General features: G+C 34.4%; 1 protein-coding gene and 1 non-coding gene across 6 annotated transcripts in view; both read right to left on the bottom strand.

The window, feature by feature from the left end:
• Ipo11 (importin 11) overlaps positions 1–22132 on the bottom strand; it is a 210906-nt gene that overhangs the window by 164838 nt on the left and 23936 nt on the right. For all 5 annotated transcript variants that reach the window (XR_006854389.2, XR_009227979.1, XM_046456311.2 and 2 more), the window contains exons 2-5: positions 21057–21200; positions 16542–16642; positions 8488–8560; positions 4141–4344 (exon numbers count right to left, since the gene is read on the bottom strand). Coding sequence is in view for 3 of the 5 variants with exons in the window: in XM_046456311.2 (XP_046312267.1) it covers positions 4141–4344; positions 8488–8560; positions 16542–16642; positions 21057–21194 (516 nt within the window). In the remaining 2 variants the exon portion in view is untranslated. The remainder of the gene's footprint in view (positions 1–4140; positions 4345–8487; positions 8561–16541; positions 16643–21056; positions 21201–22132) is intronic.
• Positions 16355–16461, bottom strand: LOC124100785 (U6 spliceosomal RNA). Its single transcript, XR_006854413.1, has one exon. It is a non-coding gene; the product is annotated as a U6 spliceosomal RNA (small nuclear RNA).

Raw genomic sequence — 22132 nt, 5'->3', positions numbered from 1 at the left:
GACATGTGCATCCGTCCTTTCTCCCTATCTGTTCCTCAGACGTAAATAGTTTTTCCTCAGATGTGAGCGGTTTTTCTTCCGTCTCACTCATCTCCAGGGACAGGCAACTTAAAACAAAAGTGAAGCAAAATAAAAGAGGAATCTTAAAATGGCTACCCATCCTCTCGCCCTGCCCTCAGGGGCGAGCAGTTTCACTTACCCTCAGTCGCTCCCCGTGCGAGCCACCAAATGCCGCAGTCTGGCTGGGCACAATCAGGAGCCACTTGTCAAAAGAAACTAACTTTATTTTTAGAACCACACACGCCAAACAAAACAGCCTCTCAGGAAAAACCCTCAGAGCCTCAACTGCCACCACCGGCTTTCCACACGCCTCTCTATCCCACACAAGCTTCTCTCCACCTCCCACAATCCTCCTGCTCTTGAGGCTGATTGGCTGGGTCACGTGGGCGGAGCCAAAAAAGTCCCCCAATGAGCAGCTCCGTGGTCTGAAAGGGCAGGGAAACAGCCCAATGAGCATCACCGCAGAGGAGCCAATCAGCTAGATGTTGCTGGGGCCGAGGAGCCAATCAGCTAGATGTTGCTGGGGCCGCTGTGAGCCAATCATCAGCCAGCAGCTGGAAGTTTGCTGGCAGCTGGAAGTTTGCTGGGGCCCCTTTGGCTGTGGCTCTCAACAGATAGCAAAGTACAAAGCCAGCCTCAGCAACTTAGCAGGGCCCTAAGCAACTTCTCTAAGTAAAAAACAAAAAATGCCTGGAGATGTGGCTCAGTGGTTAAGTACCCTTGGCTTCAATCCCTAATACATACATACATACATACATACATACATACATAAAATTGTTGGGATGAACTGAGCAGAAGGTTTTAAGTATACCCTGAACTACTTTGCTATAGCAACTAGCTCAAAACTATGAGCTTACACTTTATGTGGGAAACTAATTTGGTACTTGAAATCCACCTTGGCTTTACAGTAAACATACTATTAAAAGAAAGATTATCTATACCTCATATTACCAAAATAATAGGAGCAGCTTTAATTCACAAAATTTATCTTCAAAATACTGTTTTCTTATATACACTACTTTCCTTAAACTATTCATCTTGTACGTCAACTCCATTAAACAGGATCCCCTTCTTAGTGCCTACTGCAGACCATGTTTCCAGGTTCAGCTACTCCATTTCAAATTGTCAGAAGCTAATTTGACATTTTCCAGGTATTTTTGTCTCTCAATTATAAACTCAAAATATTCTTGCTGCTTTGTTGAAGTTTTGCCCTACACTACTCTAAAATCTAACAGGTATCTAAGAACATGCCTTCTATTTGTGCTTCTTTGTTTGCAGCGTGGCAGATGAAACCCAAGGCTCTACACATAACAGGCAAGCACTCTTTGCCACACAGCTATATCCCCAATGTTTATGCATTTAACAGTTATTGAGCATCAACCATCATATATGCTTTTCAAGATTGGTATTAGTACTATAGCATTAAAAGCTCCAGTATACTGATCTGAGGAAAGTAAATCAACAATTATAATTCAGCCCAATGTGATAAATACTTCACCGGAAGTTAAGTTCAAGATGCTAAGCAAACCTGTATTTTATTCTACACAGAAAGGAGCACAACATGAAAACCAATGAAGAAGCTATCTCACACAAACTACCCAGAATAGGGCCTGAGTAGACCACAATTTAGAGACCACGTGAGCTAAATATAAATTATACCCGAAAACCAAAGAAACACATAAGAAGAGTACACCTTGAAAAAGCCAAAATATTTCAGCATTCCACTGATAATAAAAGAGTAACTGTAACCCAGAATCCTCTAGACATTTGACTTTGAGAATCTTTCCATTATAAAAGCAACCTAGAGGAAGAAGAGTTTCAAGTAGAAATAAAGGAAAATCAAAAAGAAATTCAGAGACTAGGGTAGATTTACTATCCATTTCTTTAGTGCTGGTTAGAATTCAAGCAAAAGTGACAAGAAATTGGAAGTAACCTTACATATATCAAAAACAATTTCTCTTATTCTCAGATAAACTTAAGACCAGCTACATAAACCCACTGAGTTAAAAATAAAGAGGGTATGACTGTCTTAAAATTTGATGTAGATAACAATCAGCTGGGGAGTTCATTAAAAATGCAGTTGTCGGGCTGGGGATGTGGCTCAAGTGGTATCGCGCTTGCCTGGCAAATGCGTGCGGCCCAGGTTCGAGGCTTAGCACCACATACAAAGATGTTGTGTCCACCGAAAACTAAAAAATAAATATTTTAAAAAATTCTCTCTCTCTCTCTCTCTCTCTCTAAAAATTAGGAGGAGGCTACTTCTTTCTCTAAGAATGAAGCAAGCTGGGTGTGGTGGCACATGCCTGCAATCCCAGCAACTTGGAAGGCTGAGGCAGTAGAATCACAAGTTCAAAGCCAACCTCAGCAATTAGCATGGCCCTAAGCTATTTAGCGAGATCCTGTCTCAAAATAAAAAGGACTGGGGATGTGGCTGGCTCAGGGTTTAATGCCCCTGGGTTCAATCCCTGGTACCAAATAATAAAAATGATAATGATGATGATAATAAATTTTTAAAAAGGAAGAAAGAAAAGAATGAAGCATCTGCTGGGCATTTGGGTGCACACTAGTAGTCCCAGTTACTCAGGAGGTTGAGGCAGGAGGATCAAAAACTGGAGGCCAGCCTGGACAACTTAGTGAGATCCTGTCTCAAAGAAAAATAAAAAGGGCTGGGGACATAGTTCAGTGATAAAGCACCAGTATCACAAATCCCCAGTATCACACACAAAAAGAAGGATGAAACAACACTAATCATGAAAGGTGAAGTACACACTAAAGTAGAAATCAGAAGAGGCCTGGGAAAGTCTACTTATAACCACTTTAAAAATTTATAAGCAAGAGAAACCCTGGAACCCTCCAGAGAAAAGCATGTTGCTCCTTGGGGGAAAGAATAAGCAATAAATATGGTACATTGTATATTTTCTGGAGAGCATGTGTTATGGTTTGAAAATGCAGCGTCCCTCAAAAATACCTGTTAAATGCAAGGGGGTGAAATGATTAGATAATGAAAGCTATGACCTGGTCAGTGGATTTATCCATTTGATGGATTATTAATTTGAATGGATTACTGGGTGGTAGTTATGAGCAGGTGGTAGGTCACTAGAGGCCTTGGGGATTATATATTTTGTCATTGGCTCCTCCTACTCTGATTCCTGGATACCATCAGGTAAGTAGCTTTGTTCCACCGTGTCCTTTTGGCATGTTGCATCACCTCACCTCAGGCCCAGAGCAATAAAGTTGGCTGAACCTCAATGAACTCAACCTCTGAAACTATGAGGTCAAAATTAACTTTTCCTCCTCTAAGTTCTCCTTGTCAGGTATTTTAGTCACAGTGATGAAAACCTGACTAACACAGCATTATGGTTGAGAACATACCTGAAATAGTTTCTTAAGCCCTATCATGTGATCATACAATAAGATTTCAAATCATATACCTTTAATTTCTTTACAATTACCAAAGGTAAGCAAGAACAAAATAACAAATACTTTTGAGATTCACTAACATTACATAGTACAGTCCAAAATGTTAGGATGAGAAACAGGAAAATCACTATTTTGACAATTCAAATATAGTCAAGAACCAGAGATGTAGCTCAGTGGTAGAGACAAGACACTGAATTTAATCCTCAGCATGATAACTTATTTATTTTAAAAGGTCAAATAAAAAAGCCCCAAAGGAAGTATATAAAGAAAGGAAAATTTCTCCAACAACTGATGGCAGAATACCTAACAAAGGTCTACCACTCCCTCAGTAGTACAACTGCTCTACATCCATCAATTACTCAGACATGTCAATTTTACTTCCAAAATTTCAACTCTATGCCTACCAAATTGTTCCCTTTATCACTGCATCATTTTAAGAGATTTATAATAGCCTCTAATCAATCTCTTAGCTTTGGGACCATTACCTTCCAACCAATACTCATTGGCAACCAAGTGATCTTTCCATTCACATCACTGTATTTTATAATTAGGAAGACTCCATAACCTTTCAATAAAATATTAAGAGAAGTAAAACTGTATTCATTTGTATGCAAGTAGCATTATTTTCATAATCAAACTTAACTATGTTAAAAAACTTACATCATAAAACAGTTTTCTATCAGCAGCCAGTCGTTTAGATGCCAGTGTCTTAGTAACATGATAGAAAGTAAGCAATGCTCTGTGCTGTCGAAGATCATCTTGGACTTTAACAGACTCTATAAGAGTGGGAATCAGTTCAGGCCATTGTCGAGGACAATCCAATCTGGCAACTTTTGCAATCAGCACTGCAATTTGAGTTGCAATCTAAAAGGGAAAAGTAATCATCAAGAAATAAACATGAAACCCAGGCAATGAATAAGAATGTATTCATAGTTTAAAAACTACCTTTTTGTTTATTTACTTATTTGATTTTTTGTGGTGCTGAGGATTGAACCCAAGGCCTTGTGCATGCAAGGCAGGAACTCTTCCAACTGAGCTATATCTCCAGCCCCCAAAAACACCTTTTTGATTTATCACACGTTTGACAAAAATGATTAAAATTTCACTAAAAAACTAAGACAGTGATTCTCAAAATAGGGTACACTAGAGCCCTTTCAGAAATGTTAATTTCCCTTTCCTAAATTATGTATCAGTGAAAAGCTAGGTTTTCTTCATATGTTTACCAAATAACATATCACAACATGTGAAGAATGAAGAAGATATAAAATTCTGAAGTCTTCTTTTTAAATAGCCAGACACTAAAGACATATGCAAAAATTCTTAACAATGTCATTCTTCAACCTAAATTATTTTGTAAACAGCTACAATAGCTCATTTCACAAAATGCTACTTGCGTCAACAAGTACAGTTTTAAAATGTTTAGGTTAACTAAGAAATATTTTTAAATTTCTCAGTTTTAGTTTGTAATCCTGTAAATATCAAAAGACATAATCCTTTAAGGTCTTCAATTTTAGCAGAATAAAGGTTCTATAAAAACGAATTTTAAGAACCACTAACCTAAGAATGGAAATAACATCAAATATCGAGTATTTAAATAACAATATCTGTATAGATCAGTGCTTCCTAAATACTGATTAATAGAATACATAGGGAATGATTTATTTCTTAATCACCCAAACCCCAAACCAATCAATTCCTGCCCTAGTGAGAACAACTCCATTCTCCATTCTCTCTCAGCTTCTTTTCAAGGTATTGCAAAACTGAGAGTTGAGATCACTTATAAAGGTGAATATAAAACTAAATCAGAGGGTTGGGGTTGTAGTACAGTGGTAGAGCGCTTGCCTAGCATGTGTGAGGCACTGGATTCAATCCTCAGCACCACATAAAAATAATAAATAAAAATAAAGGTCTATCAACAACTAAAAAAAATAAATCAGGGGCTGGGATTGTGGCTCAGAGCTACAGTGCTCGCCTAGCATGTGTGAGGCCCTGGGTTCAATCCTCGGCACCACATAAAAATACATATAAATAAAGGTATTGTGTCCAACTATAACTAAAAAATAAAATATTTTTAAAAATCAGAAATATTGCCAAATACAGTATAATTTTAATATTCAAATTAGAAGAATCAGACAGAAATGGTGGTACATGCCTGTAATCCCAGCTATTCGTGAGGATGAGGCAAGAGGATCACAATTCAAGAGTCAGCCTTGGAAACTTGGCAAGACCCTGTCTCAAAATAAAAAATAAAAAGGGCTGGGGGCTGGGCATGGTGGCACATGCCTGTAATCCCAGAGGCTTGGGAAGCTGAGGCAGAAGCATCATTGAGTTCAAGATCTGCCTCAGCCTCTTCACAAGTGGTGCTCAGAAAACTGGAAATCCATATGCAGCAAAATGAAATTAAACCCCTATCCCTCACCATACACAAAACTCAACTCAAACAAACAAGAGACCCTGTACCTAACAAAAGAAAAAGCAGGCCCAAATCTTCATCATGTCGGATTAGGCCCCGACTTCCTTAACAAGACTCCTAAAGCGCAAGAAATAAAAGCAAGAATAATAAATGAGGACTAGGGCTATAGCTCAGTGTCAGAGCACTGACCTAGCATGCATGTGTGAGACACTGGGTTGGATCCTCAGAACCACATAAAAATAAACAGATAAAATAAAGGTATGCTGGCCATCTACAACTACAAAAAAAAAAAATTTTTTTTAAAGGAAGAAAAAATAAATGGGATGGATTCAAACTAAAAAGCTTCTTCTCAGCAAAAGAAACAATCACTGAGATGAAGAGAGTCTACAGATGGGAGCAAATTTTTACCACACACACACACACACACACACACACACACACACACATCAGATACAGTACTAATCCTGAGGATATATAAAGAACTCAAAAAACTTGACAAAAAAATAACCCAATCAATAAATGAGCTAAGGAACTGAACAGACACTTCTCAGAAGAAGATATACAATCAATCAACAAATACATAAAAAAAGTTCAACATCTCTAGTAATTAGAGAAATGCAAATGAAAACTACTCTAAGATTTCATCTCACTCCAGTGAGAATGGTAGTATCAAGAATACAAGCAACAATAAGTGTTGGCGAGGATGTCGGGGAAAAGGCACACTTATACATTGTTGGTGGGACTACAAACTGGTGCAACCACTAGAAAGCAGAAAGGAGATGCCTTGGAAAACTGGGAATGGAACCACCATTTGACCCAGTTATTCTGGTCCTCAGCATATATGCAAAGGACTTAAAAACAGCATACTACAGAGAGAAAGCCACATTAATGTTTATAGCAGCTCAATTCACAATAGCTAAACTGTGGAACCAACCTAGATGTCCTTCAGAAGATGAATGGATAAAGAAACTGTGGTATATATACACAATGGAATATTACTCAGCCTTACAAAAGAGAATAAAATTATGGCATTTGTAGGCAAATGGATGAAGTTAGAGACTATCATAATAAGTGAAGTAAGTCAATCCCAAAAAACCAAAGACCGAATATTTTCTCTGATAAGTGGATGCTGATCCATAACAGGAGAGGGGCATGGGATGAATGGAGAAACTTTAGATTGAGAAAGGGGAGGGAGGGAAATGGAGAAGGTATAGGGGTAGGAAAGATGGTGGAATGAGATTGACACCATTACCCTAGGTACATGTATGACTGCACTAATAGTGTGACTCTACTTCGTGTACAATCAGAGAAATGAAAAACTGTGCTCCATTTGTGTACAACAAATTGAAGTACATTCTGCTGTCATATATAACTAATTACAGCAAATAAAAAAGAAAAGAACACTTTTTGATATTCATATTTTCTAAAACAAATTATAGTCTATGCTGCATAATGACATTTCAGTCAGGGATGTACCAGATATATGACATTGGCCTTATAAGATTAAAATGGAACTGAAAAATTCCCTATGGCCAATATCATTGTCATTATTTGTGTTTGTGTAAATTTACTATGCTGCTAGGCATATAAAGGTATACCATATCATAATTATGTTGCATATACATAATGCTTGATGATGATCATAAATGAATGTTATTCACTTATGTATTAACTGATAAAAAAAAAAAAAAAAGACCTGCCTCAGTAACTTAGAGAGGCCCTAAGCAACTCAGTGAGACAAAAAAGGGTTGGGTATGTGGCTCAGTGGTTAAGCACCCCTGGGTTCAATCCTCAGTATCCAAAAAAAAAGGTGTAGGCTCAGGGTTTAGTTCAATAGTAGAATACCCCTGGGTTCCATCCCCAATTCCCAGAATTCAGGGGGAAAAAAAATCTATATAGATAGACAGATATGTAGGACATCAAGTGTGTGTGTGTGTGTGTGTATATATCTATCTATCTATCTATCTATATATATATATATATATATATATATATATATCCTTGAAAAATTTTAAAAACTGTTATACCTTTAAGCAAAAATTTATTCTTAGAAGAAAACTTCATTGAAATGGGAAAAAAACTACCTAATTGCTACAGAGCAGTGAGAACTGAAAATATGATGGATTCAAGAAATAAAGACAAAAAGCTGAAGTCATCTTATAGTTTAAAAAGAAAAAGTAGGAAAAGGATAGAAACTAAATTAATTTCTGGAGTCAAATACTTTCATGCCTTAGGTATGTAACATATTTTATCTGTTCATTTTCTTGTTAAAAATTAATTTCTATGCAATAAGACCACAATTATTTAAAGATTTGCTTTAAACACTAGCTCAAACCCTGAAAGTTGAAAATTATCAAGTATACATTTTAATGACTTCCAAGTTTTAAATCATTAATAGCCAAATCTAACCAAAATTCTTAACAACTATCACTGGATTTCCAAATTTAAAATTTAGCAAATGAGTTGTATATAAACAACCACAAAGGAAAATAATGACATACAATTTTATTTTTAGTGAGAGATAAAAATATTAGCATGGAAAATAAGCAAATATAAAAGGGAAACAATATTTAGAATTCATTTGTCTCACTAACCTGGTTTATTGGTTCATTGAAGTTGGTGATGAGCCCTGCACGCAAAGTAGATTTTTCCTCTTCTGAGAGAGCACTATTAAAAAGATAAAAACATTATGCAAGAGAATGACACCTAATAATGAATACAGATAAGCACTACTATGAATTTTTACAATACAAAGCCTTTTAAACATGTTATTCTGATTCTTTTGGTAAATAAATAAAATTATTTCTGTTAGTTAAATATTGGCACATTAAATGAGAAACAAAATTCCCTCATAAATGAATTAACAGGAAGCACAACACAGTAAGCATTAAAAAATAAGGCAAATCCAGGGTAATTAACACAATATTTTGATGTTCACTTTTACTAGTGTTGGCTACCAAAAAAAAAAAAGTTGGATAAATAAATCTATACTAGTAAATATTAGGCTTCCACTGGCTTTTATAAATCTGAGTTGAGGTTATTCTATGGGGAAAGAGACAGAATCAGAATACTTGGGATATCAGAAATTAACTAGTTTAAAAACTTTCATTTTACATCTATAGAAAGGATAAACATAATACTAACAATTGCCTCCATACTGTTTCCAGGAAAACTAGAAAGTTAAAGGATATACAAGGAGAAAAGTCATTGTAAAAGATCTTACACATGGTAAGACTTGAACTGAATGAACACATTGTTAATTTTGAAATTAATTTTAAAGACTTCATTTTAAGGTTTTTCTTTTTTATTCTATCAATGACAGAATAGCTGGCATGAGACAAATCATCTCAACAAGGTCAACTATAAACATATTCAAATAAACAAAAAAAGTATAAGGCATCTATTGTGAGCTAAATTGTGTCTCCACAAAAATGAAATGCTCAAGTCCAAACCCCAGGTACCTGGGACTGTGACTTTATCTGGAAATACTATAGAGTCTCCACATATGTAATAACATTCAGATGAGGTCATACTGGATTTAGGTGGGTACTGGGGACTGAACTCAGGGCCTTTAAACATGCTAAGAAAACACTCTTACCATTGAGCTACATTCCCAGCACTTCTTAAAATTTTACTTTGAGACAGGGTCTCCCTATGTTGTCTAAGCAGGCCTTGAACTTTAGATCCTTTTACCTTTGCTTTCAGAGTAAGCTGGGACTACAGAATTGCACCACCAAGCCTGGTTCTGGTGTCCTCATAAAGGGAAAATATGAACAATGAGAAACATGAGATCTGAGAAATAAGGACATGTGACATCTGAGGACAGGATTAGTGATGCAGCTATAAATGCAGAAACAAGTAGGATTGTTTGCCCCCGCTGTAGCTAGAAAGAAACCAAAAAAATTCTTCCCTAATTTCCTCAAAGAGAGCAAAAACTTTGATTTCAGACTTTTAGCCACCTGAACTGTGAGATAATAACTTCTGTTGTCTTAAACCACCAGTTTGTGGGAATTTATTAGGGTAGCTTGAGAAAACTAATGTAAAATACTAAAAACAATCTAGGAAGCTAAGATTCAGGAGACTTAGATCTCAGAGAGAAAGGAATGAACTGAGATGGGCCACTGCATTTGCTCCTTATATACCCACAAAAAATGAAGCTGAAAGCAGCAGCTAGACACTGAAGAGCTAAAGAGAGATTTCAGTAGGCCTTGAAGTGTAAAGCAACAAAAACTGAAGCTCATGGCCCACCATGATGGCAGTATCTGGGTAAACATGCAAGGCTTGCTGCTGAAACCCCAGAAAGGATGTAACCTGGGATTAAAAGTGAACCAGAAAAAGATCATCATTAACTATATAAAGGTTAAGGTATTTGATTAACAAATTCTCTCTGGAAACAGGTAAGAGAATTCAAAAACTTTCCAATTTTAACTATGCTACATTCGGCATTCAACTAAAACTTACCAGGCATACCAACATACAGAAAAAAAAAATGCTTAGATCCAAAACACAAATAGAAACAGGAGCACAAACATTATAATTAACAAAATCACATTCTAATTATGAATAAGTTCAAGAAAGTAGGCCAAATATGGAGAATTTCACTAGACAACTAGAATCTACTTTTTTTCTAAATATTAAAAAGAAATCCTAGAACTAATAAGCATAATAACTGCAATAAATTTAATAACTAGAAGGTTAGTGGGAAATATCAAGATTAAAGCATAATAAGAAAAAAAGCACTTCTGCTTCTACGTGCCCATTGAAAGCAGATGTGCCCTTAAAAAATACTAGACAGTTCTTCAAGCAGAAAACAAATGGAGCCAGATGGAAGCTAAGCACAGTAACACTAAAAAGAATTAAAATGTTATAAAGGCAAATTTAAATGAATACTGTTGATAAAATAACATTTTATGGAGTTTAAAATATATGGCAAATTAAAGTACTAAACAAGAGTATTAATGATTATGAAGTTTTAAAAGGGGTTAAAGTATTACTTTAACATTCTTGCATTATCTAAAAAAAGTAAAGTACTAACATAAGGACAGTCTCTAATAAATCATGGATACATGTTATCTGTAGGAAAATCACTTGAGAAATGAAAGTGTGCTCAACAAGCTTTTAAACAGAGGGACTAATATAAGTTTCTTGAATAATCCAAAGAAAGGCAAGAAAGAAAGAAAAAAACAGCAAAGATCAGAGATAAATGGGAAACAAAGGGTGGATTTACACCAAACTATATCAGTATTTATATTAAATGTAAACAAATGTAATACTAAAACTAAAACATTTATTATACCAGATACAAAACAAAATCCAACTTATTTGTAAGATACACATTTTAAACAAAACAACAACAAAATAACATTGAAAGAAAAAGGCAAAAGAGGGTATAACATGCAAATACTAACCACAAGATTGCTGGTGTGGCTCTATTAATGTCAGACAAACTAGACGTTAAGTCAAAACTTATTACTAGAGATAAAGAAAAAAATTTCATAATTATGACAAGGTCAATTCAGTAGAAATCTGACAACCCTGAATTTATATGATCCTAAGCGCCTCAAATATACAGAAAGCAAAATTACAAGAAAAAGAATACGCAAGTGGATAATTATATTTAAATATTAACACATCTCAATAACCGAAAGAAAAAAGAAGCTGAAAATCAAAGAAACACAGACCAGTTGAATAGTACAATTCACAAATTCAAGCTGAGACACATAAAATAGTAAAATCCACAAATACACACACACATTCAAGTGCATATGTACCAAAATACCACATGCTCGATCACAAAACAACACAGCACATTTTAAATAATGAAAACAGTAACCAAAAAAGAACTAAAAGGTCTTTTGGAAACAAGGCACAAGGCAACATACTTCTAATTAACCTATACATCTTAAAATAAACCACAGAAGATCTTTTTAAAATATTTTTAACCAAGGGCTGGGACTGTAGCTCAGTGGTACTGCATGTGCTTGGCATGCAAAAGGCCCTGGGTTCAATCCCCAACACACACCCACATACACACACACACACACACACACACAAAAGGCTGAACTAAAAGTTACAATTATAAGAAGAGTCTTAAAGCTCTAAAATGTGTATACAGATTGAACATCTCGTATCTGAAATGCCTGAAACAAGAACTCTTTCAGATTTACGATTTTGAGATACTGAGATATTTGTATACACATAATATAAGTTATCTGGGGACCCAAGTCTAACATGATAATTATTTATGTTCCATATATACCTCACACACACAGTGTGAAGGTAATTTTATACAATATTTCTTTCTTAGTGTGCCCAGGTTTTGAGTGAGACCCACCACTAAAGAGATCAGGTATAAAATTTTCCACATTAAGGTGTCATGTTGGCATTCAAAAAGTTTCAGGTTTTATAACACTTCGGATTTCCTAATAAGGGACATGCAACGTAAGAAAAAAAGAAAATGTTTCTAAAGGACATGCAACCTTTAGAAAAACAAAATCAATTATCTAACATTCCACCTTGAAGATGCTAGAAAAAGAACAGCAAATTAAATCCAAAAGTAAAAGAAAATACATTGTCTTAATAAGAGACAAAAACATCAACTAGACAAATTAGAGAATCCAAACCAGCACCACACAAAGTGCCTAATGAATAATAATAGTACTAATGTAATTCAATAGTAAAAGAATACATGGTACAGCCCCTACTTCAAACGTGCATCTTGTACAGAAATCAATTCCAGAAAGATCATAGAGCAAAATGAGTAAAGTAAACCAAGTGTACCAGAAGACACAGTATTTTCTTAATTGTTGGTTGAGCAAAATGTCATAAATAGGTCACAAACTAATTATAAAAGATAGGTAGCTATACTGACTCAAAATCAAAATTAAGAACAAAGGTGTTAAAGACAACAAAACTACCCCCAGCAAAAAGAAACAAAGACACCATTAAGATAATGAAAAAGCAAGTGATAAAAGTGGAAAAAGATATTTTCAATAGGTATATATGATAAAGCAGTAACACCTAAGATGTGTATCAAGTCCCACAAATCAAAAAAATAACCCAAATTTTTAAAATGTGCATATCACAGACCCTTCACAAAAGATGATAACATCCAAACAATCAATAAGTACACAAAAAAGGTTCACCAGGAAAATGAAAACTAAAATTCCCAAGCCTACCAGAATGATAAAAATGAAAGTTCAGATCAAATGTTGATGAGAATGTGGAATGAGCACCAATACTCATGTGCTACTAACCGGATTGCAAATTGGCACAACCAGTTTGGAAAACCAAATGACAGTACCTGCAAAAGCTGAATATACATCTGACCATGAAAGCAATAAAATGTACATATGTGCAATAGTTTTTTGATTGCTAGTAGTGTTCTAGCTAGTTCCAACTGGTAGCCATTGATGTGTTCCATTACAAACATTCTAACTGCACTCTTCATTTGTGTACCTTTAAGTAGGTTATATGAAAGTATATAACATACTTACGAAAGTATAAGAATTCTTTAAAATAACAAGAGTGACTTGCTCAAGATTAGTAAAGAAATGAGAAAGCAAGATTAAGGTAAACATTTAGGAGGCCAATGCAGACCTATGTTTTCCCATTAGAAATGACTATTTTAATCATCTTATATCCATGCTGTATTTTCCAACTTTAATAGCTCCCTCTTCCTCTTATCATCAAACCCCTGAGCTGATGTTTTCTCCTATAATGTTTTGCTTCAAGATGAAATTCAAGTTTTCTTCTATGCCAAGGAACCAGGTTAATCAGTTTTCTTAATTTTAACTAAAATAAGAGAATATAATGATCAGCTACCAAAAATAGACACCATGCAAAAAGTACATGGATAGTAAAGAAACAGGAATCCAATGATTAACATGGAGAAAACTCATGTCTTTAGCAATGTGTAGATAATTATTTACTTTTCACCTTAAATTTTATGTACCCATTAGATGAATTTAGTTTGTATCTCATATAGAAATTATAGAGTATATAATTAACTAGGATTCAGTTAAATCTCATTGTATATAGTAGTAATATATAAGCTTAAGTTACTTCTCATTCTGTAAAAATAATGGTCAAAAGAAAGAATTTATATAGGATGAAACTAAGACAAGAACACAAACTGCCAATGTCTGGCTGGGCACAAAATCACGAGCCACCACACAGCTTGTAGATTCAAACAGCAACTCTTTATTCCCGAACTCACACCAGCCGTCTACAATCACGTTCTGGGGAAATCCATGTTCTCTTCCCAAATCCACCTCCACTGGGCTTCTATCTCCAAAATATATTGTCTGAATCCCGTGAGAACTCAAGGGGAACTCAGGCAGCAGGATACGCCCTATTCCCAGCAGGAATAATCTTAAACCTTAAACCTGGAACCTAAACTGGGAACGCCCTAAACACGATTATCTTAAAACCGGGAACACCCTAATCTGCCTTGGTCCTTGAGCAAGGTCACGTACATTCAATGTCACTGCAACATGGGGTATGCTGGCAAGGAAATTGTCATACCTACTTGGCTAATGGCTCCCAGCAACAAACAAGCATATTTGTAAGTACCTTAATTTTATATAGGTTCAATTACTAATCTGCCATCTTTGCCCCCTTTCTAAGTATATTCATCTCCTTTCTGGCTTTTATCTCAATACACACTAAAAGACAGCCTGGAGGGACTGGGACTGTGTCTCACTGGTAGCGCACTTGCCTGGCATGTGTGAGGCACTGGTTTCAATTTTCAGCACTGCATATAAATAAATAAATAAATAAATGAATAAATAAAGGTCTATCAACAATTAAAAAAAAAAGACAGCCTGGAATTTAAATACTCAATACTATATGAGTTCTCCCTTAACTTCTTAAATTTAAACTAAATTAAGGGCTGGGGATGTAACTCAATGGTAAATCATCGGATTAGCAGGCATAAGGCCCTGGGTTTGATCCCCAGCACCATAAAAATTTTTTAAAAATAAATAAACAAACAGGTGAAGGGTGCATGCCTATAATCCCAGCAGTTCAGGAGACTGAAGCAGGAGATGGCATTCTGAGTTCAAAACCAGCCTTAGCAATTTAGCAAGACTTTATTTTGAAAATAAAAAATTTAAAAAGGACAGGGATGTAACTTAGTGGCTAAGCACCCCTAGGCAACTTCAATGGGGGGTACAGTTCAGTAGTACAGAGCATGCTTAGCAAATGTATAATCTGAGGTATTTAATCATAATTTATTCTTTCTTTGACATAGTTATTGATAAGTATATTATTCATATAACCAGTAAAACAAAATTAATTTTAGATGTGTAAAATTTAAATGGACAAGCAGCAGTAATGTAGGTGCTGCTAAAACATTTCCTATAACCCAATAATGCTTCTCAACTCTACATCATTTCTCACAAAACTATGAGTCAATTCTAAAATAAGATGAAAAGTATTTTCTTCATACTATAGTATCCTAATTGCAGCCTGAAAATATTCTGGTTGTTTCCAATATTATTCAAGGGCATGTTTTATATGCACTCTGAAGATCTCAGGTAAGCTTTTACTATTTTTTAAGGTTTAAGAATTTACAGAGCTATAGTGCCATCTACTGGAAAACGAAGATCACATTATTTCTTTAGCAAAGTTCATTATTTTCATATTCATTTATATTATATATGTTTATATATAAGTTGTAGATGAACACAATATCTTTATTTGTCTGTTTATTTATTTATTTATTTATTTTTTAATGTGATGCTGAGGATGAAACCCAGGGCCTCACATATGAGAGGCAAGCACTCTGCTACTGAGCTACAACCCCAGCCCCAAGTTCATTATTTTCTATCAAATAAATTCCAAGGCCATGTCTATCTTGCCTTTCCATCAATTATATAACATACAATTCAGTATTAAGAGAAATCTGGGGCTGGGAATATAAGTCAGTGATAGAACACTGGCCTAGCATGCTTGAGACCTTGGGTTCAATCCTCAGTAACACAAATAAAAGAAAAAAAAAAATAAGGGGGACACAAATCTGTTCATTTAACCACCTACATATCAGTTACAATTGAGTCTGAGATTAAAAATGCATGTATTTTTTTTAAAAAAATGTATCTACCAAAGAGGCAAGAATAATATTCAGGAATTACTATTCAGATGGTTCAGAAATGAGTTGGGTTTGTCTTCTTAATAGCATTTTTAAAAATCTTAATATTAAGAATCTTTAAAAGGGAAAGAAAAGGCTTTTGTTCAATTTGATTTATTCACTCAGCCTGATCAACTCATAAGGCCAAAAATACAAAGAGAGACACAGACAGACAGACAGACACACACACACACACACACACACACACACACACGCTCACAGAGGAATAAAACCCAGGAAGAAAAATAACATTATGGCTGTTGAATGGTAATTAACTATGAAGAATACTGTTCTTCAATAGTTAACACACTTTTTTTTAGATTTTATTTTTTAATATCAAATGTTTTGCAGGATTCCATGTCATCTTTATGCAGAGACCATACTAATCTTTTCTGTACTGTTCTAATTTTAGTGTATGTGCTGCCAAAGCAAGCACTAACACATTCTTTTACATAAACAGATTCTTTTAACTTCTTGCATCTGCAAAGCATTACACTGAGGATTGATGGAACTTACTGAGGGGCTACACGTCTCCAGTAACGATCAATTCCATGTTTAAAGTATAGCACAGCAAGCCACCTTACATTTATATCCAGAGAGTGGTTGGTGAAAATGTTCTGTAAATAAAAAATAGTATTAGAATGAACATGTAATAACATAAAATTATAATCAATATGCCCCAAATAAAACATTGGCATTTTTTAAATTGAATATATAAGTTTTATCACTACATATATTATATTGATATTTTCTAAATATACATCGTTCCATGATTCATATAAGCAAGCATACCTGCTCAGTAGCAGGTTTACTGTTTAAGCTGAATAAAGACATGGGAAATTCATTATACTATTCTACTTTTTACAAGTATTTGAAAATTTCTCTAGTGAAAAATTAAACTGAGAAACTAGCAAACCTAATTTTATTTCAAATAACTATCCTAACTACACACACACACACACCCCTGAAATAATTACCTCCTAAATAATAATAATTTTAAAAAAAAGTAGACCCACCATAGCAGAGATTCAAAGATCCTAAGGAATCAAAGCCTCTGGGTAGTTAACAGATGCTATAAAATAAATAATCTATTTCATATTATCAATGCTCCTTATCAAAACATGCAACCAGTGTGGTGGCACATACCTATAATCCCAGTGATTTGAGAAACTGAGGTAGGATTACAAATTAAAGGCCAGCCTCAGCAATTTAGCTAGCCCCTAAGCAGCTTAATGAGAGCCTGTCTCCAAATAAAATATAAACAGGGCTGGGGATTAACTCAATGATAGACTTCTCTGGGTTCAAGCCTCAGTTCCAGGTGTTATGGAGAAGCACCAGTCATGCTTACAAATAAGTTAGAGAGCAGAACATTTTATGTGACATAAAGCCAGACATGATGTGAATCACTTCTCAAAATTAACCATTACTCAAAAGATTTATTCACTGTGTTAATCCTAATCATAATCCACAGTCCTTGTTTTACACAGTAAATGGAGACCCTAAAAATAACAATGCAAACTAAACCACAAAACATGATCGTAATATTAAAAACCAAAGGGAAATTTTCAATGTTCAATGACCTTTAAAAATGTTAGTCAAAACATTAAGACAACTTGTACTGTTAGTTCTAAATGTACAGAGAAACGTAAGAATGCAAAACTTACACAAATACTATACTTTAAAACATTACAAGTATTGAAAATTTAATGTTTAATTTCTTTGGAAAAAACTTATCTGGAATAGTTGGTACATACAATAACTGAAGGAATGTGTTTAAGTACATGATAAACATTGACTGAAATTGTACTACACTCAGATCAAAAACAACTCAAATTCCCAGTGATGACCTCTTAAATACAACCTTGTGTGGGAAAACCCCAAAGCCAAATATAATTATGTGGAAGTATATTCTTTGCTATGAAAAAAAAATCCATATGTTAAGTATTAAAAACATATATGTATGTTATAATTCTCTTTTTAGAAAATATGTCTGTACGTTTAAAAACTTACAAGGATAACTATATATTTCCCATTTACTCCTTAAGACCATTGACAACTGAGTCAGAGTTCCTCTTTTGGATCTCCATTGTAAAAAAAAGTGTTTTTTGTGGGGCTGGGGATATAGCTCAATTGATAGAGTGCTTGCCTTGCATGTAGAAGGCCTTGGGTTGGATCCCCGCACCACCAAAAAAAAAGAAAGAAAAAAAAGATTTTTGTTTTTCACATCAATCCCATTTAATTTTGACATTTTACTTGTCTACCTTCCATACTACTAGATTAAGTCTTGTCTTACACCTAGAATCTACCACATGCCAGATACAATAGAAATTTTTCAAATACCTATTAAACAGATTGGTGAATGAATGGAAGTAATGTGGAAAATATTATGGAAGTTGGTGGGTCTTAATCAGCCAGTCTCAGCTACACTTGGGGAACCAAGAGACATCAAGCTGCAGGTTATGAGTTAAAGTAGAAATATTCCACAAGTACTTTAAATAACTGGACTACAACACAAACCTGAGATAAGGTATAGAAGTTTGGGAATCTACAGATTAGAATGAACAGCTAGGACAAATATAGATTTAACGTGCAAAGGAGAAAAAAATGATTTAAAAAAAACTGTCATGTTTGTAGTTGTTAATGGACAGCATTCATATATATATATTTTTTAATGTGGTGCTATGAATCAAACCCTATGCCTCACACATGCTAGGCAAACACTCTGCCCGTGAGCTACAGTCCCAGCCCTATGACAGCTTTTTAAGCTATTGTAATCTATTTCTTCTACAAGAAATCTAATTCCTATCCCGCTAAGAAGAAAAATTCAATGTAGTGAAAACAAAAACCAAGAAGAACTAGGTAAGCCAGGCACAGTGGCACACTCCTGTAATTCCAGTGATTACAGAGGCTGAGGCAGGAGGATTGCAGGAGGATCCCTAGCCTCAGCAACTTAGGAAGGCCCTAAGCAATTCAGTGAGATCTTATCTCTAAATAAAAATACAAAAAGGGATTGGGGATATGGCTCAGTGGTTAAGTGCCCCTGACTTCAATGCCTGGTACCAAAAAACAAGGATTTAGGCAATTTGCACCAAAGCATGAGCCCTGTGAAGTTTTCCAGATATCCTTTTAGGCCTTTCATGATAAGCCTGAAACCTGTTAAGAATACCTGAGCAAAACTAGTGTTATTTGATAAATACTGACTATTTAAACATACATAAGTACACATAAATAAAACAACTATAAATATATATATAACCAAATAAATGTATATAAAATAGAAATTGATTCATATACATACACAGCCTATCTGCATACCTGGGATGCTTCACCATACTCAGTAGAAGCCATATATATAGTATCTTATACAAATGTCTACATACACAAATATAAATACATACATTATTTTTAATAAATAAAAGTACCACACACCATATAAATTATCAATTTATCAATACATAAATATCCCAAAACAAATAAATATGGGAAAAAAGATTTAGATACTTAAATAAAATAAAATAAAGAAGGCATGTAGCTCAGTTGTACAGCACTTGCCTATCATGCTGGCAATCCAGAATTCAATCACAAAAATTGATTTATTAATAATAATTAAAATAATAAATTCCAAAACATATTTTGGCCTGAAGATGCATAAGCAAATTATAGAGCATATTCGCTTAAATAAGCATATGAAAGTTAAAGATACTCAGAGATATTCTAAAGATTTACACTGTGCCCAAAATTTAAACATGCTAGGGTTATGTAAACAAGGTATTTTCTTTAGTATCTTTTAAAATCAAACCATTTTTTACCTTTTTGTTATTAAACCAAACTGCCAATTTTCATGTTATATTCAGAATAACACTTAATTCCCCTCATCACCATAAGTATCTTCTCAAATTTAACAAACCAAATAGTTCTAGGCAAGAATTCAAAAAATACATGTCAGCTGCTATGATTTATTCTAGTTTAAATGATATAGTAAACAATTTTGCTCTAAATGTGTGACCCAGTCAAAAATACTAGCTGGTAGCTTCATTGCCTTAACCAGAAACTCAATCTCAAAACATCAATCAGAATTTTTAATTTTTCAGCAGAAATGATTGGGGAAGACTGTCATCACAAAAAAAAGAGTTCTACTCTGGCACTGTGAGATAATTTTGATTAATGAACCAAATATTTTAAACTCCTTAAATTATTGTACTATGTTTCAAAACACCGAGAAAAAAAAATCAGATGTGTCAAGGAAATGAAATTTTTAGATGAGAAAATAAATGATTTTTTTTATATTTTAATTTTTTTTTAGTTGTTAATGGACCTTTATTATTTATTTATTTATATGTGGTGCTGAGAATCAAACCCAAAGACTCACACAAGCTAGGAAAGCGCTCTGTCACTGAGCCACAACCCCAGCCCAATCATGATGTTTTAAAAGGAAATAAACTTAAGCACAGTATACCTGAGCCTGAAGATGCAGTATGAGGACCTGAACAACTAATAACATAAATTAATTAGGGTAGAAATATAAACAAAATATGAAAGTGAAATCAGGACATTAGATCAATGTGCTAAAACTAAAATAACCACAGTGGGTTGCTTTCTGAGCAGACTTAGGAATGCACTGTACAACTATTTATACAAAATGTTTCAAAAAGTAAAATTTATATTCCATAAAGAATATAGCCAAAGCAAATGACTTCATTTGCTAAAAGTTATAATCAAGTTGCAATGAAAAGGAAAGATCTCAAATGTTGGTCTATTAACAAATATTTTTTAAAGACCCTCAGTAAGTTGTGTCCCAAATTAATGTGATAATTGTAATACCTGTGACAGCTAAACATTTGTATTCATTCCATTAAACTACCAATAAACCTAGCTTTTCAATTTTTTTGCAGTGCTGAGATCAAATCCAGGGGTGCACATATACTAAGCAAATGTTCTACCACTGAACCCAAATCCAGATTTTTGGAATAATGAAAATAATGATGTCTCATCTTATTAAAAGTAAAAATAAACCATTTTAGAAGTACTTACCAACAACACTGAATAGAAACCTGGCTGTGTCTCCCACTGTTTCAACTGTTCCTCGGCTGGTTTTAAAACAGCAGTATCCTGACTGGTGGCCTGTGTTAAGACCTGAAGAACTACAGTACTGGCACTATTGAGATCCATGGAAACCTGGCAATAAATTAACATATGTTAGTATACATTATATGTAACAAAAACTAACAGTAACATAAATGGAGAAAAAAAGTTTTCATGTTCTGAAACACTCCTTCATTTTAATCATTCACCAACTCCATGCTTCTTATTGACTTCTACTTTTCTATGTGCCACCCACATTCTTACCTAAAAATAATTCAAATCATTAACTTAAAATCAATTTATTTCTAAATGAAACTGCCGTTTACTGTGCCATATAAATAAAAGATACTAGCATTTTAGGGACAGGGGTGGGGAACAAATACAAAACACGAAATTCCTAAATTCTGGTTAAATACCATTGCCTGTTCAAGACTCTAAGCAAATAACTTAAAGCCTGAAAGTCTTTAACCCAAAACAAATTACTTCCTTTAGTAAAAGTTACTAAATTATAGTAAAACAGAAAAGTTCCAAATATTGATTAAATAAAAAATCGACCCTAAATATTACAACTTTTAAGGAAAATTAACCACATTAAAGTCTATGTAAGTAAAGGAGGGCTAATCCAAAACAAAAAATTTCTTTGAACAAAAAAGTACTGGGGGTGGGAGGGGGGGGATGGAGGGCGGCGCCTGGGGTTGTGGCTCAGCAGTAGAGAGCTCGCCTAGCATGCAGGGGCCCTGGGTTCGATCCTCAGCACCACATAAATATAAAATATTGTGTCCACTTAAAAGTAAAACATAAATATTAAAAAATAAAATAATAAAAGTACTTCACAGGCTGGAGCTGGAGCTCAGTGGCAGAGTGCTTGCCTAGCATGCATGAGGCACTGGGTTTGATCCTCAGCACCACATAAAAATAAACAATAAATAAAGGCATTCTGTCCATCTACAACTTTAAAAAATGTTTTTAAAAAAGTACTTCACACTGAACTACATGGTAGCTAATTAAGTGACTTATTCATTCAG

The sequence above is a fragment of the Marmota monax genome, unplaced genomic scaffold, assembly GCF_021218885.2.
Source record: "Marmota monax isolate L192 unplaced genomic scaffold, Marmota_monax_Labrador192_F-V1.1 WCK01_AAM20220418_F8-fsc00037, whole genome shotgun sequence".
Lineage (NCBI taxonomy): Eukaryota > Metazoa > Chordata > Mammalia > Rodentia > Sciuridae > Marmota > Marmota monax.
The sequence above is the reverse complement of the archived record's forward strand: the minus strand, read 5'-3'. Positions and strand labels throughout refer to the sequence as shown.